At 59.6% G+C, this 23,307-nt stretch overlaps 8 protein-coding genes across 8 annotated transcripts; 6 read left to right on the forward strand and 2 right to left on the reverse strand.

The window, feature by feature from the left end:
- Positions 1 to 116: 116 nt before the first annotated feature.
- On the forward strand, positions 117 to 560 carry SCHCODRAFT_02478215 (ankyrin; the record flags this gene model as incomplete). The annotated part of the gene is made up of 1 exon (XM_050342761.1): positions 117 to 560. A coding segment is annotated over one exon (444 nt), but the record flags the coding sequence as incomplete, so codon positions are not given.
- A 27-nt stretch (positions 561 to 587) lies between these two features.
- SCHCODRAFT_02582182 (ankyrin) lies at positions 588 to 1,184 on the forward strand (the record flags this gene model as incomplete). Its single annotated transcript, XM_050343930.1, has 1 exon — positions 588 to 1,184. The coding sequence occupies one exon, from the start codon at positions 588 to 590 to the stop codon at positions 1,167 to 1,169; it is 582 nt and encodes a 193-aa protein (XP_050199034.1). The 3' UTR covers positions 1,170 to 1,184.
- A 558-nt stretch (positions 1,185 to 1,742) lies between these two features.
- On the reverse strand, positions 1,743 to 2,192 carry SCHCODRAFT_02630352 (uncharacterized protein). The gene has a single exon (XM_050345589.1). The coding sequence runs from the start codon at positions 2,113 to 2,115 to the stop codon at positions 1,759 to 1,761; it is 357 nt and encodes a 118-aa protein (XP_050199035.1). The 5' UTR covers positions 2,116 to 2,192; the 3' UTR covers positions 1,743 to 1,758.
- Positions 2,193 to 3,380: 1,188 nt separating this feature from the next.
- On the forward strand, positions 3,381 to 4,166 carry SCHCODRAFT_02630354 (uncharacterized protein). The gene is made up of 2 exons (XM_050345590.1): positions 3,381 to 3,651; positions 3,708 to 4,166. Exons 1-2 carry the CDS (start codon positions 3,466 to 3,468, stop codon positions 4,071 to 4,073), a joined length of 552 nt encoding a protein of 183 aa, XP_050199036.1. The 5' UTR covers positions 3,381 to 3,465; the 3' UTR covers positions 4,074 to 4,166.
- Positions 4,167 to 10,367: 6,201 nt separating this feature from the next.
- SCHCODRAFT_02630358 (uncharacterized protein) lies at positions 10,368 to 13,173 on the reverse strand (the record flags this gene model as incomplete). The annotated part of the gene is made up of 15 exons (XM_050345591.1): positions 10,368 to 10,444; positions 10,472 to 10,678; positions 10,732 to 10,907; positions 10,965 to 11,001; positions 11,026 to 11,110; positions 11,150 to 11,382; positions 11,418 to 11,609; positions 11,672 to 11,800; positions 11,852 to 11,892; positions 11,994 to 12,124; positions 12,184 to 12,284; positions 12,341 to 12,417; positions 12,465 to 12,701; positions 12,732 to 12,910; positions 13,164 to 13,173. The coding sequence occupies 14 exons, from the start codon at positions 13,171 to 13,173 to the stop codon at positions 10,588 to 10,590; spliced, it is 1,719 nt and encodes a 572-aa protein (XP_050199037.1). The 3' UTR covers positions 10,368 to 10,444; positions 10,472 to 10,587.
- A 621-nt stretch (positions 13,174 to 13,794) lies between these two features.
- Positions 13,795 to 14,511, forward strand: SCHCODRAFT_02630370 (uncharacterized protein). The gene is made up of 2 exons (XM_050345592.1): positions 13,795 to 14,066; positions 14,122 to 14,511. The coding sequence occupies exons 1-2, from the start codon at positions 13,872 to 13,874 to the stop codon at positions 14,380 to 14,382; spliced, it is 456 nt and encodes a 151-aa protein (XP_050199038.1). The 5' UTR covers positions 13,795 to 13,871; the 3' UTR covers positions 14,383 to 14,511.
- A 1,451-nt stretch (positions 14,512 to 15,962) lies between these two features.
- On the forward strand, positions 15,963 to 20,126 carry SCHCODRAFT_02582188 (uncharacterized protein; the record flags this gene model as incomplete). Its single annotated transcript, XM_050343931.1, has 11 exons — positions 15,963 to 16,251; positions 16,327 to 16,406; positions 16,456 to 16,689; positions 16,745 to 17,147; positions 17,250 to 17,499; positions 17,551 to 17,899; positions 17,953 to 18,159; positions 18,345 to 18,638; positions 18,693 to 19,194; positions 19,238 to 19,581; positions 19,629 to 20,126. The coding sequence occupies 11 exons, from the start codon at positions 15,963 to 15,965 to the stop codon at positions 20,124 to 20,126; spliced, it is 3,450 nt and encodes a 1,149-aa protein (XP_050199039.1).
- Positions 20,127 to 21,216: 1,090 nt separating this feature from the next.
- Positions 21,217 to 23,220, forward strand: SCHCODRAFT_02630375 (uncharacterized protein). Its single transcript, XM_003030718.2, has 8 exons — positions 21,217 to 21,510; positions 21,568 to 21,744; positions 21,793 to 21,870; positions 21,922 to 22,050; positions 22,099 to 22,218; positions 22,270 to 22,508; positions 22,554 to 23,016; positions 23,070 to 23,220. The coding sequence occupies exons 1-8, from the start codon at positions 21,283 to 21,285 to the stop codon at positions 23,076 to 23,078; spliced, it is 1,443 nt and encodes a 480-aa protein (XP_003030764.1). The 5' UTR covers positions 21,217 to 21,282; the 3' UTR covers positions 23,079 to 23,220.
- The last annotated feature ends 87 nt before the right edge of the window (positions 23,221 to 23,307 follow it).

The raw sequence follows: 23,307 nt of genomic DNA on the forward strand, positions 1-23,307 counted from the left end.
GCAGTGGGGCTGACGGCAACATGCCACTGGAAGCCAATAAATGGCGATTCTCACCGAAAGAGCAATACGGCCATTGCGTACATGCCTGGACAGCCCTACACTTGGCAGCGAATAATGGTACTCTCAGGTCGACTAGCTTACTTCTCGAATGGGGCGCTTCCCCGGCTGTGCGGAGCACGGCGCAGGACACGCCAATGATTGTGGCGACACGGCGCGACCGGGAGGAAATTGTTCGCCTACTACTCGACAAGGGAGCACATGTCGATGAATGCGGCGAAAATAAAGAAAGCGCACTTCGGATTGCAGTTTCTTCTGGGTCCCTTCGTGTTTTCCATCTCCTCCTGGAGCGCGGGGCCTCTACCGCTGCGAAAGACCGGTACACATTGTTGATGTTGGCAGCTCGTAGCGGTCACGAAGATATCGTTCGCTTTCTGCTCGACACGGGGGCGCATATCGAGGAGCGCGATGGCAATGGAAGTACTGCGCTTCATTACGCAGCTCACCAAGGACATCTGGGTGTCATCAGCATCCTCATCGAGCGCGGGGCCTCATACGCTGCGAGATGCTGGGACCAGAATACGCCGCTGATGAAGGCGGCCTGTCGTGATCAGCAAGATGTTGTTCGCCTTCTCCTCGACAAAGGGGTGCATATCGAGGAGTGCAATAACGAGGGATGGACTGCACTTCACTTCGCGGCTCGGGAGGGGTGTATTCATACTGCGCGCCTGCTCCTCGAGCGCGGTGCCAATGTCAACGCGCTCAACAGCTTGCACCGCACGCCCCTTCATCTCGCTGCGCAGTGTGAGAACCATAATACCGCGGTCATCAGGCTCCTCGTCGACCGGGACGCCGCGCTCGAAGCCCGTGACAACGATGGGCGATCTCCTCTGTTACTGGCCATCTACTACGGCGGCACATACCATACCATCAACCTACTACTGAGCTTAGGTGGCAACCCGCGAGCACGCGCAGATGACGGGACGATCCTTCGGGATGTAGGCGGACACCCGGAAGTGGGGGACGCTGAAAGAAATACTCAGAGTCAAAGGAATGCGCGCATCCGAGAGTTGCTCAGGCAAGCGGGATGCCCCGTGGAGACAGGCAAGGTTCCGAAGCATTCGTGCGGGAGCACCAGGACGAAGACGATCGGGGGTTTGAGGCAAGTCTGACAACGTTCTGTTGACATGAATAACCATCTGGCGCATAGGACGAGGACGACTCGGAGGCACGATGGTGTGCACACGCACGCGGTAGGAGGGTGTCTTGGCACGCCGCTGTCAGGAGGTAAATTAGTTAGGACGGACGAGTAACTCATCTCACGCGCAAAAAAGACGCGACGCCACAAAAGACGGCGGTCGCCTCGCCGGAAGATTCCGCGCCGGGAGTCACTCCCCCGACGCCTTTCGTCGGCCTTCTACGCCTCTGTGTTCCCCATGCCTGAGCTGCATTGTAGGCGAGCCCCAGTTATGTCTAAAGAAGGAAAAGAATAGCAAAATATCTATATTTTGGTACAACCTCTCCACGGCTCGCGACTTCTAGGACCAGCCACTAGGTCTATACCCCCCCCTAATATGGCCGCCCCTCATGTACAGCTTCGTGAGTAGCTTGAGAGCAGGTCAACTCGTTGGCAGGGGGCACGAGGCAGTCATCACGGAAGTTCCTATTGTGCTCAAATCTCGAATAATTTGGGAACAGCAGCAGCTTGGCAGATGTCGAGTGGCATGCTGACATTACATCAGGCTATCCTACTCGATGGCCTCAAAAGTACGTCGGCATGTCTTGAGAAGCGGAGGATACATTGAATTTAGGTAGTATGATAACGGATTTTGGGGCGTGAATTTCGGCTGTGATCATCCTCTCTATTGAATGAAGAGGTTGAATTCGGGCGGGAGATGGTTCAGTCGCGAGCGAGGCGCGGTACTCTGATTGACGATGAGGCCGCAACGAGTGGTATACGAGCAGCAGGGTGTACGAAGACCGGTATGTGCTCGAAGAACGACCAACGTCGAACGAGCAGGCGAGGACCAGAGCCAGCGATGGTCGATGAGGAAGAGGCTCAAAACAAATGCATTGAGAAAGCCGAAGTCCATGCAAGAGGCAAAACGTCCACCGCATATATGATGAAGGTAGTGGGCAGATGCCTGACGACGGAGATCATCACTCGCGCAAATCTCTTTCTTCCCCTTTCCCCTCCCCCCTCCCCCCCCCCCCCATCCTTCTCGCGCTCCCAGCGGTCGACTCGCGCTCTCTCAGCGGTGACCTCGCACTCCGTCCCCCGCCCCAGCCGAACAACCTCCTCACCATGTCCCCGGGCGTCTCCTCACCGCTCCCCACTCGTGTCTTCTCCGTGTCCTCGAACTCGCCACTCCCGGTCCTCCTCTCCCCTCGCTCTCCTCACTTCATCTCCCTCGCTTTCCTCACCTCCTCGTCCTCGCTCTCCTCACCTCCTCCCCCTCGCTTTCCTCACCTCCTCCCCCTCGCTCTCCTCACCTCCTCCCCCTCGCTCTCCTCCTTCTCGCAGGGCATCCGCCAGACACATCTCGCCACCCAAGCGCGTCCTCCCCCCGCCCCCGACGCGCGTTTTCGAGGTCGACCCCCCCTAACCCCCGCCCCCCTCGACGTCGAGATATACGCATCCTCGCCATCCTCAACGTCGAGACGCACGCCTCCTCGGCGTGCTCCTCGAGACGCACCCCCCGGGGTCCTCCAGATCCCCCTCTCCCTCTCACCGCGCCGGACCCTCTCCTCTCCCTGCTCGCTCCCCCTCCCCCCTCCCCTCGCCCCTCCCCTCGCCCCTCTCCCCTCACCCCTCTCGCCTTTCGCCCCCTCCCTCTCGCCCCCCGCCGACAGCACCGCTCCTCCCCTCGCCGTGCACCCACTCCTCCCCTCGCCGTGCACCCGCCCCCTCCCCTCGCCCTGCAGACACATCGCGCCAACAGCACCGAATCGCATCGCGCCAACAGCACCAGATCGCACCGCTCCTCCGCCCGCCAACAGCACCGCTCCTCCGTCCGACAACAACACCAAAGTAGACCCGGGTAGGGTGCGGAGGGGGGCGGAAGGGATGGAGGCAAGGAGGGAAGGGAGGGAAGGGAGGGAAGGGAGGGAAGGGAGGGAAGGGAGGGAAGGGAGGGAAGGGAGGGAAGGGAGGGAAGGGAGGGAAGGGAGGGAAGGGAGGGAAGGGAGGGAAGGGAGGGAAGGGAGGGAAGGGAGGGAAGGTGAGAGAGGAGAGCGAAGATGGGAGATGAGAGCGATAGGAGGGAGTGGGGGTGACTGATTTGCAGGAAGCGGGGGTGAGCGAAGGGTAAAAGGAAACGCTGGTGGAGATAGAGGAGAGAGGGGAAGAGCGAAGGTGGATGATTGAGGGAAGAGCGAGGGTGGGAGAGGAGAGGGGGGAGATATAAGTAGGAGATACAAGATCCTCGGGATTATACGAGTATATTCGATTCAGTGCGCCGCAGCTCCATGTCAGTTGCGCCGGACTTCCATGCATGTGCGCCGTACCTCCATGTCAGTGCGCCGCACCACCCAAGTGCGTTCGAGATCCGCTCCGACATGTCCTCCAAGCACATTCCTTCAAGTGCCCATCTTCGAAATGCGGACCCTCCTTCTCCTCCTCCCTTCCGCTCCTCACTCCGCTCCCCGCTCCCCCGCCCCGCTCCCCACTCCCTCTCACCGCTCGACCTCCCGCCGCGCCGCTCCCCCACTCTGCCCCGCTCCCCACTCCCTCTCACCGCCCGACCTCCCGCCGCGCCCCCCACTCCCACTCGTTCCCCCTCACTCCCACTCGTTGCTCCCTCACTCCCACTCGTTCCCCCCTCACTCGCAGGACCGCTCCCGCCTCTCCTTCTCATGACTCCCCCTCCCCTTCGCCCGCGCCCTCACCCCCGTTTCTTTCCCCTCGCTCGTTCTCCGCCTCGGCCCCGACGCGTCCTGCGTTGTCGAGATCGCCCCTCGCTCGTGCTCCGCCTCCCCCCACGCCGCCCGCCCGCTCGTCCGATTCTTCCCCCCTCGTTCGTCCGATTCTTCCCCCCTCGTTCGTCCGTTTCTTCTCCCCTCGCTCGTCCTCCTGATCGCTTCCCGTCCTCTGTCCCCCTCGGCGCGTCGTCAAACTCGCTCGTTCTCCGCCTCCCCCCACGCCGCCCGCCCGCTCGTCCGATTCTTCCCCCCTCGTTCGTCCGATTCTTCCCCCCTCGTTCGTCCGTTTCTTCTCCCCTCGCTCGTCCTCCTGATCGCTTCCCCTCCTCGCCCTCGCTCTCCACTTCTTACTTATCCCTCGCTCTCCACTTCTCACTTATCCCTCGCTCTCCTCTTTCTCGGAGGGCATCCGCCAGACGCACCTCATCCCGCCAGACGCACCTCATCACCCAAGCGCACTTCATCACCCATGCGCGCCACTCGCGCGTTCTCGAGCTCAACCCTCCCCTCTCCCTGCTCGCTCCCCCTCTCCCTGCTCGCCCGCCCAAGGCTCTCGAGATCGACCCTCCCCTCCTCCCTCACTCCCCCAGCCCCTTCTCGCCCTCCGAACCCCTCGCCCCCTCACCCCCCTCGCCGCTCATTCTCACCCTCGTCGAGGTCTACGCCATCTCAGTGGCCTCGAGATTGACACCCTCGCCGTGTCCTCAAGACGAACCCCTCGCCGTCCTCGAGGTCGACGTGCTGCGTCGTCGAGTACTGCACGCGCTGCGCTGTCGATACCCACACGCCGCGTCGTCGTCGCCGTCGTCGATGCCCACACGCCGCATCGTCGTCGTCGGGGTCCCCCTCGCCGCTCCCGTCCCTCCTCCGCCACAATCGCTTCCTTTTGTTCCTTCGCGCGCCCTGACCCCGCGTTTCTTTCCCCTCTCTCGTGCTCAGCTTCCCCCCTCGCCGGTTCTCTGCCTCCCCGCACGCCGCCCGCCCGCTCGTCGGTTTCTTCTCCCCTCGTTCGCCCGATTCTTCTCCCCTCGCCGCGTCCTGTCCTCCCTCTCCCCGACGCGTCTTCCTGATCGCTTCCCGACGCGTCCTCCTGATCGCCTCCGTCCTCTGTGCCCCTCGGCGCGTCGTCAAACTCGCTCCTCCACGTCCTCGAGGTCGAGGTCGACTCACTCCCCAAAGTGCTCGAGATCGACCCCCTCGTCAACCCTCCGCGTCTTTGTAGACCCCACGACGCGTCCTCGAGATCGCCCCACGGTGTCCTCCAGATCGACCCTCCGCGTCCCCCTCGCCGTCCTCTGGATCGACGCCCCTCGGCGTCCTCGACATCGCCCGCCGCCGCGTCCTGCGCATCGAGATCGACCCTCCGCGTCCTCGAGGTCGACCTCTCGGGCGTGTTCTCGAGAAGTGCGTCCTCCGCCATGCTCTCGAGCTCGACCCCCGACGCATTATCGAGGGCGACCCCCCTCTCCTTCGGCGTCGAGCTCGACGTCGGTCCGGGCGTCCTGGAGGTTGACCCTCGACAACCTCGAGCGCGAGCCTCGGCACGCCGTCGAGCGCAAGCACGGTCGGATGGCTGGGAGGTCGCCTCTCGGCGTGCTCGAGCTCGACCCTCACCGCGCCGTGCTCGAGCTCAACCCCCCCCCCCTCGCCGCGTGTACTAGAGCCCCTCGACGCGTCCTCTAGATCGAACCTCGCCGTAGTCGAGCTCGGGGTCGACCCTCGACACGCCCTCTGGGTGCACCGCCGCGCCGCGTCCTCGAGATCGACGAGCTCTGTCGTCCTCGCTATCCGAGCCCTCACCCCCTCGGCCCCGACGCGTCCTGCGTTGTCGAGCTCACCCCTCGGCCCCAGCGTCGAGGTCAACGCCCTCGCCGCCCTCTCGCCCTCAACCCCCTCTCGCCCTCCGAACCCCTCACCCCTCACCCCTCATTCTCACCCCCTCGGCGTGCCCTCGTTGAGCTCGACCCTCCGCTCTCCATCATTCCCCTCGCCCCCTCTTCTTCCCTCCTTTGCCTGATCCCCCCCCCCCCCTTCAGCATCCTCTAGAGGATTCTGACGCGTTCTCAAGATCGACCGTTCGTCGGAGGTCCGCGCGCTGCGCTGTCGATGCCCACACGCCGCGTCGTCGTCGTCGGGGTTCCCCCTCGCCGCTCCCGTCCTCGGGGACCGCACTCCCCGCGCCCCCTCGTCGACCCTCCGCGTCTTTGTCGACCACCGCGCCCCCAACTCGCGCGCCTTCGCCCTCAGGTGTCTGTCGCGGGGCGTGTGTCGGTCAGCAGTGCAGGTATTCTCGCGCGCCGCAGATCAGCCGAGGACGACCGGGTGCGTGCATAGAGGACAATCCACGGAAGCGCGATAGTTGGTAACTTGGAGGCAAGTGCGGGGTTGGCGCAGGCATGGAGGACGAGCAAGAGAGGAATGTGAGGCAGGGCTGGCGTTTTGTTCGCAGACGCGCAGGTAGACGGCCACGATTGCAGCGGGAGTCGGATCGGCGGCGATGGAGTGACGGCTACATGGATCGAATGTCTGCGTACGGGGGACCAGCCACCCAAACCGGGCACGCAGCGCGCGCCACGATCATGGACGCAGGAGCACAACCACCGCATCCTCGGTCCGGGATCGACGCGTGTGACGTCAACAGTGATCGGGCGCGACTCCCTTCCCCTCCGACAACCGACCTTCTTCGACAACTGCTGCTCTGCTCGTGCTACTCGACTGACTTCCGTTCGTCTTCTCTCGTTGGTGCTCTCTGCCCAACATCAGAAGCCGACCTCTACCCCCATTCAGTCCACCGTTTTCCGCCCATCGACGGCTGTCGGATTGACGCACTACGAGCTCGCTCCCATCCCAAACCCTCGCCTGCCTCTCAGCTTGCCTCACGCAACAATTGTTATGGCCGCCATGAACGCGACTAGACCAGAGCTTTGCAAGCCAACACTAAACGTTCTCACATCCTCCGTCCGTCCTCTGTCGCTCGTGTATTCGTGTGCTCTCCATCGCCCGTGTCCTCCTCCGTCATCTATCTCTCATGCTCCATCCGTCTTTGATCACGCCTGTCCTCGTCCTTTTTCAAAATGCACCCACCCTGGCTACCATCTCCTCCTCTCCCCCTCCATCGCCCTCGTCGCATCTTCCCTCTCCAGTCTCCTCACTCCACCTCTTCCCATCCACCTCTCCACCTCTCTCCCCCCTCTCCCCCCTCTCCCCCCTCTCCCCCTCCCTCCTTCCACTCTCCTCCAAGTACCTCCCCTTCCACGCTTTTAGAAGCACATAGAACTTATGCTTCCAAGGAGTGCATGCAGCGGATTCTTTCAAGGAGCGAATACCCCGCGCGCTCGAGGGGCGCATGCGTCGTGACAGATGAGGCGCGCTCACCGGTTGCGAACGCCAGTGCGTCGCGCTCTTGAAGAACGACAGGCGTCGCACTTCCGACGACCGCATGCACCGCGATCTCGAGGGAGCGAAGGCGGCGTGTGTCTCGAGTCGCGAATACCGCGTGCTCCTTGGCCAACGAATGGCTTTCCGCACTACCAAGGGCGCAGGGAAGGTGCGCGCCGCGAGGACGCGCGTGCGGGAGGAGGGGGAGGGGGAGGGGAAGGGAGGAGTGTGGGAGGGAGGGACGCAGAGGAGCGGACGCGCGTCCGGGAGTGCGGGGTGCGAGAAAGGTGCAGCGCTTCAGGGTGCGAGAAAGGCGCACCGCTTTGAGGGAGGGGGGGGGGGCGAGAAAGGCGGTGCGCACTGCTCGGAGAAGGGTTGGGGCCGCAATATGTTCAGGGGAGGGTTGGGGGGGGGGTGGAATATGTCGTGGACGCGGGAGGAGGAATGTGTCGAGGACGCGGGGGCGTGGGGGATGAGAGGCAGAGCCGATTATTGCGTCCGGGGCGCGGGTGGTTCGCCCTGGAATCCGAGGCGCAGGTGGGGTGGGGCCGCCCTTGCGTCCGGGGCGCGGGTGGTGCGCCCTTGCGTCCGGGGTGTGGGAGCCCGGAGGGACAGGTCTAGAGGCCGGCGCTGAAGGCCAGGTCTCGAGGCCGGCGCTGAAGGAGCGGGGCGACGGTGAGAAGGCAAGATGGCTGGGGCGGCCGCCAGGGAAGGTGAGACGGCTGCGGGACCGCAGGGAAGGCGAGACGGCTGGGGTGGCTCCCGGGGCGAGGGGAGCGGGGCTAAAGGGGCGAGGAAGGGCGGCGCGCTTCTCACAGCGGTGCGCGTCTCGGGGACGCGGCGGTACGGTGCTCTCGAGAAAAGGCGGTACAGTGCGCGTCTTGAGGACGCTGCGGTACGGTCCGTCTTCGAGCACTGACGCCTGAGGGCGCCTTTTAGCACACCTGTGGGCGCTTTTCAGCACGGGAGGGGGGTGAGGGGTGAAAGAGGAAAACGAGAGGGGGGAAGGAGGAAAGCGAGGAGGGGGGAAGGAGAAAAGCGTGAGGGGGGATGAGGAAAGCGAGAGGGGGGGAGGGAGTGGACAATGCGGGAGAGGTGGGAGGATGGGGAGAGGAGATGGGCACAGCGGCGGAATGAGATGGGTACAGCGGCGGAAGGAGACAGCTCTGACGGAGGGGGCGGGCGGCGCAGGGGGGTTGCGAAAGAGGGGGGGGAGAGAAAGGGGAGGGTGAAAAGGGGGAGGGTGAAAAGGGGGAGGGAGAAAAGGGGGAGGTTGAGGAGGCGGAGGCGGAGGCGGAGGCGGAGGCGAGAGGTGCAGCGCAGGTGCGGCCGCCTGAAGGTGGCGAGGAGAGGGGCGCAGGGGCGATCCCGAGAACACGTCGGCTCGTTGGACGTGCGCGCTTCGTGGAGCGCTGGACGTCACGCGCGCTCCGTGGGACGCTATGTGCTGGGCCTGGCTTGAGAAGGGGGGGGCAGAGGACATAAAGCGATGAGGGGAAGCAGAGGATGGGAAGCGATGAGGAGGGTGGAACAGAGGAACACGCGGGATCGAACCGCGCGGATTATATCTCGCCTTATACCCTCCCTTCATCTCCACCTCCATCTCGTCCTTCACCTCCACTTCCACCTCCACCTCCATCTCACCCCACTTTCCCCCCCAACCCCCCCCCCCCCTCAATCCCCCCACCCACCTCGATACCCCCACCCCCTTAGCCGGCCGTCGGGCTCTCGTCTCCCCTTCGCACTTGCCACTCTCCTCGTCTCTCATTTGACCGTCTCTCGGCTCTCGGCCCCACTTGCCACCTGCCTCGTCTCTGAGTCTCGTGTCCACTTGCCTCGTCTCTGAGTCTCGTGTCCACTTGCCTCGCTTTTGAGTCTCATGTCCACTCGCCTCATCTCTCATTTGACCGTCTTACCAAAGTTTTTATCGCTCTCCCTTCCTTTTTCATCGCTCTCTCGTCCTTTTCCATAGTTCCCCCTTCTCCATCGTTCCCCCTTCCTTCTCCATCGCTCTCTCGTCCTTCTCCATCGCTCTCCCGACTCCTTTATCTGAGCTTGCTGTCATCTCTTCCCCCCGCCGTCCCCTGTTCCATTCCTCCCTCCCCGCCATCCTCGCGTTGTCTGAGAGGGGGGCGAGAGCAGGGGCGGAAGGCGCGGAGAGGGAGGGCGAGAAGGGCGCTCTAGATCTTAGAAAAAAAAAAAGCGGGCGAGGGGGAGTGGGACGAGCGGGGTGGTGGGCGCGCAGTACGCGCCGGTGGAATTCTGCCCGACGGGGGCGGCGAAAGGGTGCGCGATGGACGGAGGGGCAGGGGAGAAAGGGAGGGGAGAGGGGGCGAAGGGGTATTGGAAGAGAAAGGGGGAGGCTCTCGAGCACGCGCCACGCGGTGCGGAATACGGTGCCAATAGGCTCCCGAGCACACGATTCAATCGGTCTTCGAGAGCGCGGTGCCAATCGGTTTCCGAGAGCGCCTAGTCTCCCTTGCCAGCCGCTCGTGGACCAACGCGCGTGCTCATCGTTTCGCGAGAACACGGCGCAAGCGATTCTCGAGCACACGGCGCAATCGGTTCTCGAGGACGCGGCGCAACTGGTCCTTGAGGTCGCGGCGCAATCGGTTCTCGTGCACGCGCGCGCGAGCTGGCGGAGGAACAACGGGGCATTCGCATCGCCAAGCACGGCGGTGTATTGGCACATAGACAAGAGCAGACACGCCTACTAGTACACAAGCTTTGACACCAAGCCGCCAGTCCGCCCATCCGTCCGTCCAGACTCCACCCGCCCGCCAGTCTGCTAGCCTGCTAGCCCGCCAGTCTGCCAGCCTGCCAGCCCGCCAGTCTGCTAGCCTGCCAGCCCGCCCGCCTTCCAGCCCGCCAGCCTTCCAGCCCGCCAGGTTCGGCTCCGGACTGCCCTGGGAGTCCTCCGAGCTCGCCAGAGATTACCGTCGGCTACAGGAGTTAGAGGCACGTTTTCCCGTCTTGACAACCTCCTCTCCATCGGCGAGTCGACGACTCCTTTTCGACAGCGAGTCGGCGACTCGTCTGAGACAGCGAGTTGGCAACTCCTCTCCATCAGCGAGTCAGCTATCCAGGATCGGGCGCTTGCAGGTGTCCAAGAGTCGCGCGCCGCGCCACCTATGCGCCCGCCGTTCGTCCTCGGTGCTACCCGCCTGACATTCGCCCTCGGTGCCGTCGTCTGGTGCACCTGCTCTCGCCGATGATAAAAGCTCACGGCCTTCGAGCGCACGTGTACGCCCCGCAACGCCTTCCCAGGCTGGCGACGAGGAGCTTCACAAGCTATCGACGAGGAGCGTGAGCAGGACGCCCATCGTCGGACAGGCCATAATCGAGAACGACGTCCGCGCTGGTCGGCCTCAAGACACTGTGCCTGCGCAAGTTTGATCAGCCCAGCCCGTGATCCGACATGTGAGCCCGACTCACGCTTGGTACAGGTGCGCGCGCAACGCCGCAGACGCGGAAAATCGCGCCCCGCACCGCGCGCAGAGCGCATCGCCGCCGCTGAACAACGCAACGCCCGCCCGCCCGCGCGCCGCCCCCGTCTCCCAGGGCCCGAGCACCGCAAAGGGCCGCCCCCACCAGCGCGCGCCGAGCTTCAGCTACAGGAATGGGCACTGTCAGCAAAGACAGAAGTGTGATAGGACCAACGCACGCACCATGCCGCGCCACGTGTACGCGCGCCGCCGCCCGGCGCTGTCCTCGTCCGGGTAGTATCACCACGGGTCGAGCGCGTCCATCGCGACCGCGCCTGTCGCGTGCGGGTCCCGCCCGGCGAGCGCGACCATCCGGCGCACCACGTCCGCTCACGCGACGAGCCCGCGCGGGTCCCACGCGCTCGCACCTCGGCGCAGGCCCAGCTGCATGTCCAGCGCGGGCTCGCAGAGAATGTGCGGGTATGTGAGCAGCGTGTCGGTGCCGCAGAGCGCGAAGACGGTCGTCGCGAGGCCGAGCGCCGCGCGCACCGGGGCGAGTTCGCCCTGCGCGCGCATGATGTCCAGGAGGAGGTCCTCGCAGTGCGCGCGCCAGCGGTCGGCGAACGTGGGGGAGACCGACGCGAGTGCGGCCGTATAGCATCTGCGGGAGGCGGGGCGCCGGATAGCTGCTCGTACAGGCGCCTGACGACGGGTGCCTTGGCCATGTCCCCGGCGGTGGGCACCAGCGCGCGGAAGGGCTGCGCGCGGCGGAAGTCGGCGTGGACGCTAGTGAGGCTTTCGTTGAGCGCCTCGATGACGGCGACTCGCTCTCGCTCGAGGCGGGCAGTTTTGGCGTTTGTCATATGCGCGACAGCGATCCCGCGCAGCCTTGTCCACTCCGCGAAGACGGGGTGAGCGATATCCATGCGCGGGGAGGATCGTGCCGGTACGTACGTTTCTCAGAGAGAGGCTTCATGGTCCTCACGGCCTTGTTGCGCAAGAAGGAAGCGCCGGACAGGACGTTAGGGTTTTTGGACACTTCCTCTTGCCAACCCTCTTCCTCCATGCGTCTGAGGATCCTGGGAGGCAATCAGAGCGCCCACCAGGAACGGCACGAGCATCGGACGTACTCTGCCTTCCTGTACTGTTGTCTCTTGCGCTGATTTTGAAACTTTCAGCCAGGCCGCGGATCCGCGCAGCATTGCAATAGTTCGTGAACTGGGAGTATCATTTCGGGTCATCAGTACGGAGATGGCAGCATAGCGCACACACCTCGAGGTCAGAAAGAAACTTGCGCCTCTTTGTTCTGACCCAATCAGCCGGTGGCGCGATGTTGGTCTGCGCGATGGCATCCAGCTTCTGCGCGTACTCATCTACCGTCGGCTTGCAGAACAGCGTCTCTCCTGGTGCGTAAGACGCAGCCTCAGCTGCGCAGATTCCCAATCACGGAAGAGCGACACACCTGACACGGCATCCTCTACATACGGGAGGATACCGGACCTCCCAGAGAGGCTGGGTAGTATCCACTTCAGAGATGTCGGCAGGTTTCTGGAGGGCATGAAGCTGGAAAAGCGATTTGAGAGACGGCGGTGAGCGGTGGATTGTGCGCCCCTACTGACCGGTTCCTGACGCACTTGCCGCATAAGCGCACGTGAGCAGCGTAGCAGGCCACAACGTGGCGCCTGCTGCCGCAGAACTACCTACCGGTCAACAGGAGGGAAGCCATCGCCGAGTAGGACCGACCTGGCAATCGGAGCCGAACACGAGGTGCGCGAGTTGGACCTCGTTCATGCTCGTCGGGATACGAGAGGAGCCCGGCTTGATGTGCAGCGCGCTGCGCCACAGAGGGAGTGCCGTGGGGCGATAGAGGAGGACGCCGCGAAACGCGCGAGACAGCCTGGACATGCTGAGCAAATCTTGAGGAGGAAGGCAAGCGAGAATCTGCGGAGATGTCAGTGAGACGGTTGGGATCGATGCATTCTAGGAGGGGAGCATTGGGAGGCGGTGTACCATGCTGGTGATCTCCAGAGGCATCCTGAGTAGGTGTGATCGGCGCCTGCGCTGGGGCTGCTTGCGCACGCTCGACTTGAGATTCTGGCTCGCATCGTCGAGCACGCCGACGCGGGGCGGAGCGGACGTTTGTGGCGCGGTGGTGCGTTCAGGAAGAAGATACACTACTTGAAAGGGTGCTCTGGCCGTGATGGGGAACGATAGCAAGCGGCGAAGATGTGGCCTGTGGCCAGCGATGTGACTTGGGGAAGCTAGGTCACGCGCGGTCGTCACAGACTCAGCGACATCAGCCGAAGGCACTCTCCTCTTCCTCGCTCTGACTTGCTCCGCGGCGCAGAGGTGGGCATTGCTCCGGAGGACGATTGTGACATAACGATGGACGAGACCGGTGCTTTACTCTCCCATTCTTCCCATCGTCCTTCGTCCGCCTACCATTGTCCATGCCTCCAAAGCGGCTCCACCATCTCACTCAAGCAGCTAGCGAGAGAGACCATGCTTCACGCATACGATGCTGCGTACTGAACATGGTCGGCATGGATAGGTGAAAGTCGTTTCAGTGCGCGAATCTAGCTCTCGGTATCCCCGGACAAACATGACTATCGACCTCAGGCCGGTGCAATGACTTCGCGTGTGAGCTCAGTTCAATTGGTACGTCCGACTCCTTTTCCCCTCTTTGATGTGTTTCTGACTACATGTAGGCAGGTGTGTCCGTGTCGTTATATAGGGTCTGGTCGTTCGTATGATAGCGCGGTACGAGACAAAACCTCGAGATAAGATTTCTTGTAAACCGAGAAATGAAGTCGTGATCCGCCACGCAAGGCATCAATATCCTTCGTTTGCCCTGTATCGGAATGTGATATAGATCCTCCAGCCTGACGAATGCGATCGACCTTTCCGACGTTCAGCAAATATCAAGCCTATGTCGCTTCGTGACGCACTGTGGGTAATGATGTCTGTCTCCCCGGCATCACCCCTCATAGGTACTGTACATCAGTCGGCCTCTTACCCATCCCCGTCACTCCATCCCGCATGAGTACCTCTTGCAAGTGCGTCACGTAACTTGATCGATCTTCTGACACCCTCCACAAAACGCAACTAACGATCACTTTTACGACAACATCCTATGCTAGTCCTTGCCAAATGACCTTATATTTGGTACGGTATCCAAACGAGGCAGAGGCCCAAACCGAGGCAGAGGCTCGAGCGCGCTGCAAAGTACGGCTTCACAAGCCCCAACCGCCTGTAATGACTACGCCATCACTCTCCGTCTTCCCCCTCCTTCCATTCGATCAGATCTCCGGACTTACACCCTCGCCCTTCAGAGCTATCCTTCTTCTACGCGCCGACCTGTCAGCATGTGTGCAAGCCTGAAAACTGTTGCGGGACTCACTTTTGGCACTCCGTCCATGTTCGTCAGGCACCCAACAATGCAAGTCAGACTCGGGGCTCTGTCTCATGGTTCGGTGCACCCGCTTGTGCGAGCAGTGCTCGGATGCGTGTGTCGCTCTCCTCATCTGTCCACCCTGTCGAGAATCCGCCCACAGCATCAAGGACGGTCGTCCCGTCATCCGCGCGTGTCGTCGGGTCGCTACCAGCTGCTATTAGCTCTTCGACGGCCTGCGCCTCGCTGTGGTACACGGCTGGACGCTGATTGCAAAGTTTCTTGACGAACTTGACTGTCAAAATGTCTGAGCTCCCGTAAAGACAAGTTTTGCGAGAATGACGCCGATTTTAGTACGAATGCCCGTTCTCCGAAAGTTTGCGGGTGGATTCCGCGCCATGCTGCGTTTCAGGCGCGTGGTCGTCGGAAGCAATGACGTGTCCTCACGCGACGTCACCCTCACGTGATATGGGTCCCAAGCGCCATCAATCAGCGTTGACTTGGACCTTCAGCCGTCGCCGCCCACCGTCCTTGCTCTCAGCTCTTGCTCTTCGCGCGAGTCTTCATGGGGCACGGGCTCCCTCGCCAATTACTTATAGGCACCTTATATAAGCGCTTTGAGCGCCGCCAACGCCAGTTGCAAGCACACCGACGCGTTGTCAATGAAGACGCGTCGGGTGCGGAAGACGGGATTTTAATGACATTCCCGGACCTCTGCATGCGCTGGGCACTGTACGAGCTTGCTCTCTTATTCCTTATCGTATCACTAGCAGCTCTACACATCGCAATGCAGCCCCCATTTGCTCCTGGGGATTATCCTCCTTTATTTCATTGCGCGCGAGCGCTCGTCCTGTCTATCACTTCGTCTGCTACGGCAGTGGCTTTGGTTTATGTCTACCACCCAGGTAAGACATACATTTATGGTCTTCCTAGCAGATCAGTGGACTTGACGGCACCACAGACTGGCAGATTGAGGACACGATCCGTGGTACTCAAACTGTACACTGTGCAAAAATCAATGTTTTCGTCAAGGGAGTAGCTGTCTCCTCGACGGGACTGAATGGGAGGAAGCCCGGTATAGTCCTCAGTACGTATCGCGTCTGTTTGGGGATCATCAATTGTGCTAATATCATTATAGAGCTGCCCGCGGGCTCGAGCGCTCGTCAAGGAATTGAGCAGCTGCGCAAGATGCATCTCATCGCGGACCTCGACAAGATCAAACCCGCGGTGTACACATTTGCCTCTGGCGTGTGCACCAAGCTCCTCGTCGAGAAGCAAGAGCAGGAAGCTGTCCAACTGGAAAACAACTGTACACTGCACGTACGCTACTGTACACCCGGGGGCGCGCCATCTGGTCAGTTTCTGTTGATTTCTATGAGAGAGCGCTCATACTCAATTGCTACAGACTCCAGCGCATCGTCGTCTAGGCAAGGCCGGCGCTACGACCCCATAGGATTCCAACCGCGCCACCAGTTCAGGTCGCAGGATCCGCGCAGTACGTATTCTTCGCGTTGATTGAGCACAGTTCTGACGCGCGCACGACAGTCTGGCAAGTCGTCTCGTTTGATAGGTGGCACTGCACTGTATGCGACAAGGAAATTGGGACCAGGAGCGTCACAGCCCACGAGTCGAGCGAGGCGCATAAACGCGCCATCCGTCACAAGTACACAACCATGGGGGCAAAGGAAACGGGTCCCATTCAAGTAACAGACAGCATGCGCGAGGCTGCGGAGCCTTACGCGCGAGAAGAGCTAAAGCAGGCTGTGCACAAATCCTTGCAGCAGCTTCTCTTCGACCGCTCTCGCGAGGCGCAAACCGGCGGGTGGGAGGTCAACCGGGACAGGGGGACAATGGACATTGATTGGACGGCGAACACGCTGCCCGGAGATGCAGGCACGTATGTCCCGTACGACGAACAAGAAGTCGGTGCCTTGGCGGCAGATCTGCTTGCGCATCTTGAGCGCGACTCCGATGACGCGACCGATGAGCTGCCAGATCTCGTGCAGGATTCGGATGATGAGGAGGACGAAAGGGACGAGCCGGACGAAGGCGAGGACGAGGACGAGGACGAGGACGAGGACAATGAGGGGGAGGAGGACAATGAGGACGAAGGTGTCGCCCATTCCGCCGATAGTGACTGTAAGTAGCGCCATACACCTTCTTCGGGACAGATCGATTGCTAACTATCTCGTTTAGCGATGCATATTCCATCAGCCACGCCTTCAACCGGGCGGCGACATCGGCGCGTCTTCGACGACACCAACAATCCGTGGTATCCCTGGCCAGACAAGGAGGTAAGGGTGTACCCGTTCGACGATTGGTCTCTGTTAACTTGCCCTCCAGACGTGCATTGTTGATGTCCTTCGACACGTCCCGCGGTGCGCGTTTTCGACGAAGCAGAACCAAGTCATACACTGGGCCATGTCCGTCCTGGGAATTCACGACGTGCCTACCGAGCGGACAATGAAGGATGTCGACAAGAAACTACAGTCAATCTGCGGTGTTCAAAGTCTCCGCTTTGTTAGTGCGTTCTCGAATATATACTACACCAATGACATTGCGGCTTTGATAGCTCAGGTGAGTGCTCGACGTCTCTTGCCCCTTCAGATGTGCTTATGCGAACACGCTCCAGGAAATGGCGAATCCTCGGGTCCGCCGTCACCTCCACTTCTTGCCCGAGAAGACGAGTGGCAGTATCTCCGAAGCGTGGCAGGCTGCGCGATGGCTCGATGAGCTCGACCCCGCCTTCCTAACGCAGTGCATACGCAAGAAGGACGACAAGACACAGGACTTCTTTGTGTTCGAGCCAGCGCTTCTCAAGAACAGGCTCGCTTTCATGCCCACTCGCTGGTTTATCGAAGGAAAATCCACATACGCCAAAGGGTGGTACATGTCCCTAGATCCGCAACGCCGTGGATGGATAGTAGAAGAGCATACTCCAGTCGTCGTTTGTGAGGATGATCTGGACCTCTCGCTCCCGCTTTTCCATGAGCGACATGCGATATATCAGGTCCCCTCACCGCAGAGTATTATAGGTTCGTCAATTTCATCAGACCTGCACGAGGAAACTGACTGTTATATAGGCTCTCGTTGCGAGAGTAGTCCTCGCGCGCCCATCCTTCCCTGGACACGAACAGACCCTCGAGCTGGCAATAAGTGGAGGAAGCGCGCGAAGGGGCATCGCGTCGTCTCGTTTCCCTTATGGCTATACTGCGACGATACCTCGGGCAATACATCGAAGAAGTGGAACAAGCACAACTCGTTCCTATTCACCGCCGCTGGCCTTCCGCGTCGTCTGGTTCATCAAGAATATAACATACATTTTGTGTCCACCTCAAACATCGCCTCACCTCTCGAAATGGCCGAAGGCATAGTCGCGCAGATCAAGTACGTCCTCATCTGATATATCGTTGACTATAATGTTGATTATACCTTCAGGCAAGCTCAAGAGCACGGCGTGTGGGCATGGGACGCGGAAGAGCGCGACTATGTCCTTGTTATTCCATCTGTTTTCGCTCTGCTCGGGGACAACCCGATGCAAAGCGAGCTATGCTGTCATAGCGGGCTTGCTGCCAACCATTTCTGTCGTGTCTGCTGGGTGGAAGGCAGCGACATGGACGATGATAGCAATGTCATCAAAGCCCCAGATGGTGGGGACACCAATCTCCCCTTGTCGCGCGAGGCCTCACCCGCACCGGAATCAACGCTGGGCTCCACATCGGGTGCAAAAACGCGCAAGACCGAGACACTCGAGGAGGCATCAGCTCGAATAGGATGCTTTATGTCGGTAAGTACGAGCCTCTCCCCTTGTGTGTTCTTTCTGAATTTGCCATCGTATAGATCAGCGAACGCATTCGCACGAAGGCAGAGACACTTGGTGTCCTGATGGAGCAGTTTGTGCATGCGAAGAGGGTCGGCGGCAAAACTGCGATGAACAACAGGCGTACAGAGACAGGCATTAGGGACTCGTACCAAGCACGCTTTCTCGAGGCGCTTACGGACCTGACGACCAAGAAATCTCGCACGAAAGTCCAGAAGACGGCTGACGTCTCTGCGCTACTTGCAAAATTGCCCGCCCCGCCCGAGCTCATCAACCCGCTTTTCAAACTGGATGGTACGTCTCGCACTGCGTGCACTCAAAGAGTCGCATGCTTATCAATTTATTAGAGCTTGACGCGCACGCTGATACGCCCGTCGAGGTTCTTCACGTCGTCTTGCTTGGTATCGTGAAGTACTTCTGGCGCGACATTATCAGTCGCCTGAAGGCACCGGAGAAGGAAATATTGAAAGCGCGGCTCAGTTCCTTCGATACCAGCGCGCTGAACATCCCTCCGCTCTCGGGCGAGACCCTCGTTAGCTATGCCGGCTCTCTTGTGGGGCGTGACTTTCGAGCTATCGCTCAAGTCGCCCCATTTGTACTACATGACCTCGGGGTTCATGACGACATCCTCCGCGTCTGGATGGCTTTGAGTAAGGTCGTCCCCCTCGTTTGGCAGCCCGAGATAGAGGACATGACACTATACCTGGTAAGCAAAATGGAGTCTCTCGGCCGGGACTGGCATATTGACTGATGTCCCCAGCCTCGACTATCCCGCTCTATCAGGTATCTCCTCGACTGCACCTGTAGATTCGACGCACAATGGTTCAACAAACCGAAATTCCATATGCTTGTGCATCTCCCCGAGCATATCAGACGGTTCGGACCCGCTATGCTCTTCGCAACAGAAGGGTTCGAGTCTTTCAATGCCATCATCCGTGCACGCAGTATTCACAGCAACCGGCATGCACCGTCGCGCGACATTGCGCGCTCTATGGCCCAAAGTAATCGCATTCGCCATCTTGTCAGCGGGGGCTTCTTCCGCATCCCTCGGGACGTCAATCCATCTGGCGGACTCGCATCGTCGGCATCCCACACACTACTTTCGCCCTGGATGGACTCAGTGAGCCCGATCTTGCCAAAAACGCACTGGCGAGCCATTGGGAAGCAGCCCCTCGACTTGATCAATAGCCAGTCGTTCACAAAGAAGTTCCTTGGAATAATCAACGAGGACGAAGGGACGAGCATTGCAGGTGCGTTTGAGCGTGCTGAAGCTCATGAGAAGGCTCGTACTGATGGGTCTCGAAGGCTTGCATAAGGATCTCGGAAAGCCCAAGTGCTGGGAGCGTACGGAGATGTTCAAGCATGCGCACGAAGTTCAGGGACCGGTACCGACGTATGCGAGAGCTCAGGCAGTGTACACGCCACAGAAAATCGGCCTTCCATCGGTCAATTGTACGCGTGGAGACTGGGTTCTGATAGCGCGGCGTGATACAGACACTCCCCAACTAGCGCGTATACGGGAAATTGTTTATCAACATGGCAAGTCGCATGTCATCCTCGTCCATGATTACACCGTCGGCGGGGTACACCCCTACTACGAAATGCCAACGGTTCACCCGAAGCCGTCACTTCGAGTGATATCTGGAGAGGTACGCTCAAGCTTTCATTGCATGTGTTTCCTCTTACGCTTTCGTAGGATATCCGCTGCCCCGTCTCCGTCGTGCACAATTGCAAGGATAATCAATGTCCTCTATCTTCCACGCACATTGTTCGTCAAGAATCCGAGCATACGCAGCAACGTGCTAGGCGTGTCGTGCACCACAACATAGATGATCTCATCCTCAACACGGGTCAGATGCGGAGTTCCAAAGTGGTGGGGAAGCTTGCGGCCCCTGCCCCGTCACTGGATCGGCAGTCGATTGTCGTCGCCGCGGCTACCAAGCTTCTGGAAAAGAAGAAGCGCAAGAAAGCGCTGCCACCTCGAGAGCCACCCGTAGTGCCACAGTCCCAGGAGAGGATACCGCCTACCAATCCTATCTCAACGACACGCTCCACGCAGTCTGATTCACGAGATTCCAACCTCGTCTCAGAGCAATCTCTGCCCGAAGCCACAACGCCGTCGGTACATCGCTGCCGTGAGCTACTACATCTTCAATCATATCTGCCTGAATCGCTTCTGATGGACATATCTTAGCTTCTCGCGGCTCATTCACGCAAGCCGAGTCGTTATACCGCTCTGAGCTCATGCTCCACGAAAACATGAGCAGAAACGATACCTGGCATTCACAACGTCAAGGATTGCTCGCTTCTCCAACCTCTCACCCCTATACCGCCTTGTATCCGCCCCATTTTATCAGTGTCGGTACTTCTACAGCCCTCCCCTACCGCTCCTCTACTGTCCCTCATCAATATTCTGATTCAAATTCTTCCTCGCGACCCGGTACATTCAGAGAATCCTACACCCACTATGATTACCCCGGCTCCTACCACCCACACACGAGCAGTAACCTCCGCTTCTCTTCGTAGCCTATAGCGACTGCAGAAGCTCAATGAGTGCGTGTTGAACAGTGATTTAGATTTGGGAGACTTTCTAGTGCGGCATATGAGGATGATAATTTGGGGAATTGCTGGCCACTCAAGCGATACGAACTAGGATGGTAATTTGGGGGACTTGTCGGACCGATTGGGCCAGCTTACCTTTGAGTACAGGCAAAACCTCAAGAACTCGTAGGGTCAAAAGCCGACACCCTGTACGCACCCGTCAGTACATTTGGTTCTCAAAACTATATTCTATGGTAAGGCTGCCATGCACTGTACCGTGTCATGCCTGTGCGGAGGCCCCGAGTGCCCATCTCCCTGCGGAGAAGTTGCGCCAATTGGGAGTGACACTTGTCACGACTGTGACATGCGCCACCGACTCGACTATGCAGCCCTCTTTTTTGAAGGACTGGGGATCAATCAGTCAAAGACTGACCTGTATGCTGAGAGGGTCTGTATAGACTATGAGAGCTCTTGATTTGTCTACTCCATGACTGTATACTAAGCATACCAGGATATCAATGAGGATGGTAATTTGGGGGACTTGTCAGCCCGTCCTTGATTATTCTAGAGGATGGTAATTTGGGGGACTTGTCGGACCTCTCACATGCTTGTATCTACGGGTCAAAATGTCTGGAAGGAATGTTTGTCTGTACGTGCTCGAGTTGAACCACAGTCTCGTGACCGTGTAACTACTGTCACATGACCGAAAAAAGCGACTCCGGCGCTGCGTTGCAACCTCGTTTCCGCAGTCTCGTTCTCGTTCTTTTGCTCTCTCGCCTTCACCCTCACCCTCGTTTCTTCCCCTATTTATGCCCAACAACACCTCCTCCTCATCATTCACGTTCACCTTTCCGCCTCCCGCTGCCAATGGAGGTGCCAGTCACGTCGGAAGTGCTGGTCCCCAAGTAACTCCGGCCGCGGGCCCCATCGACACGATTCCTGCTCCTCCTCCAACCGTTCAGACCTTCACGGAACAGGTCGCGACCTTGAAGGGTCTGAACGCCGCTGCGAGGCGCAGTCTTCGCGACTTTCAAGATGTCCGTAACACGCAGCGCCAAGTACACCACAACATGCCTGCTGATACGTCGTTCTAGGTTTTCTATGCGCAGCCCGGCTACGAGATGTTCGCGTTCATGTATGCCGAGCTACTTGCGACGCACCAAAGGGATGCGGATTATGAACGGATGATACAAGCGCTGAAGGAGGAGGTGGCTGCGCTTCGGAAGCGTCTGGAGGAGAACGCTGCGCAAGAGCTCTCTGACAGACACCTGGTACGTGCTACATATATGAAGTCTACGCTGAGGTTCATCGTGGCGCAGCACTCAATACGTCTTGTCGCCAAACTCATTCTTGCTACGCCTTACCGAATCGGTTTCGACCACCGGGGCGAGGTCATGGTGCGTCTTCGGTCTCATTCGTCATTCCTTGATAACGATATGCCTTTCCAGAGCGAACTCAGGCGCAACTCCTCCCAGTACGGCCTTGAACAACACCTTAACAACAGGGCTGGTATCGATCTCGTCAACTCGTATGCTCGGCGTGCAAGCACGTACAGTCGTAGCCTTGTGCGGGGTGTGGTAAGACTGAGGCTTCGTCCAGAAGCGCTTTCTCATCATCATATGTAGTACATGCTCGCGTTCTTTGGCAAGACCCTGCTCAGTCATACGGAGACGTGCATGGCCCTCAAGAGCAAGCTCGAGATTGACGAAGTCAGCATGCCATTCGCACTAACGGTCCTTATACATGTATGTATACCGTGATTAGTGCGGGTCAGGCTACTGACCGGTCCCTGTCAGCGTGACTTCATGCGGGAGCATCGCTCCATTCTCGCTGCCCGCATCCAGTCCAACGAGGAACTCGACGAAGATTTCAGCGACGAGGAGTACGAGGAAGATGGTGAACGACCTGCGAAGCGCCGGCGGTCATCTCCCCGGCGGGAGAATGGGCAGGATTTCTTTGGTCTACTGACGAAGTTCATCACGAAGCGTCGCAAGGAGCTGGGCAGGACCATTGGGCGGACGCCGCAGTGGCACAGGCACGTGTCATGGCCGGCAGTTGAGGCATTACTGACAATCTACAGGTATCTGCAACAGCTCTACGCGAAGGAGAAGTCCGAGTTCCCCGACGATGAGCTTGCTCTGATACCGACTGTCAAGCCACACGACCACCCCGATCCGCCAGCTGACCCATCTACCAATGTCGCCGCCGCTCGTCAAGCCCTCCTGTCCATGCAGCATGCCACACAACACGGCTCTACTTCAGTGCCGACGAACTCGCAGCGCTCACATGGCACTGGCGGTACAGCGACCCCAAGCAGCTTCAGCCCGCCGATGCCGGACCATGCCCATGGCTCACCCTTGCCGGCCCTTCCTCGCGCGTCTGCTGGGTCGATACCCAACCTCCTCAACTCGCCTCAACAACCAACTTCGTTCTTTGGTCAGCCAATGTCATACGGCCCAGCGACGCAGGGCAACTTCAACCTTCCTTCCAACAGCAACAGTGGTGCTGGTACACCTATCCAGCACGGTACGTCGGGCTTCCATGTATGTCTTTCCATTCCGGCACTATCCGTTCCCTGCTAACTCACGTTATTCAGTTCAACTGAGCTTTAGATTTTGTCGAGCCTCGGTCGTGACTAGTCGTACTCTATCCAGCCATAATAGTTCGCTTCTGTCTCATATTATGCTGCCTAGTAGTTCGTTACACCGTCCTTTAATGAAATCTAGTAGTCCTTTGCTTTCTACATCTGTCCAACGAGTGAAGAGCCCGAGCCCGAGCAAGAGAGGTGAGGCCTGATGGTGTGGGAAAAACCTGCCACGTATAGGCTGTGATGT

The sequence above is a fragment of the Schizophyllum commune genome (assembly GCF_000143185.2).
Source record: "Schizophyllum commune H4-8 unplaced genomic scaffold SCHCOscaffold_8, whole genome shotgun sequence".
NCBI lineage: Eukaryota > Fungi > Basidiomycota > Agaricomycetes > Agaricales > Schizophyllaceae > Schizophyllum > Schizophyllum commune.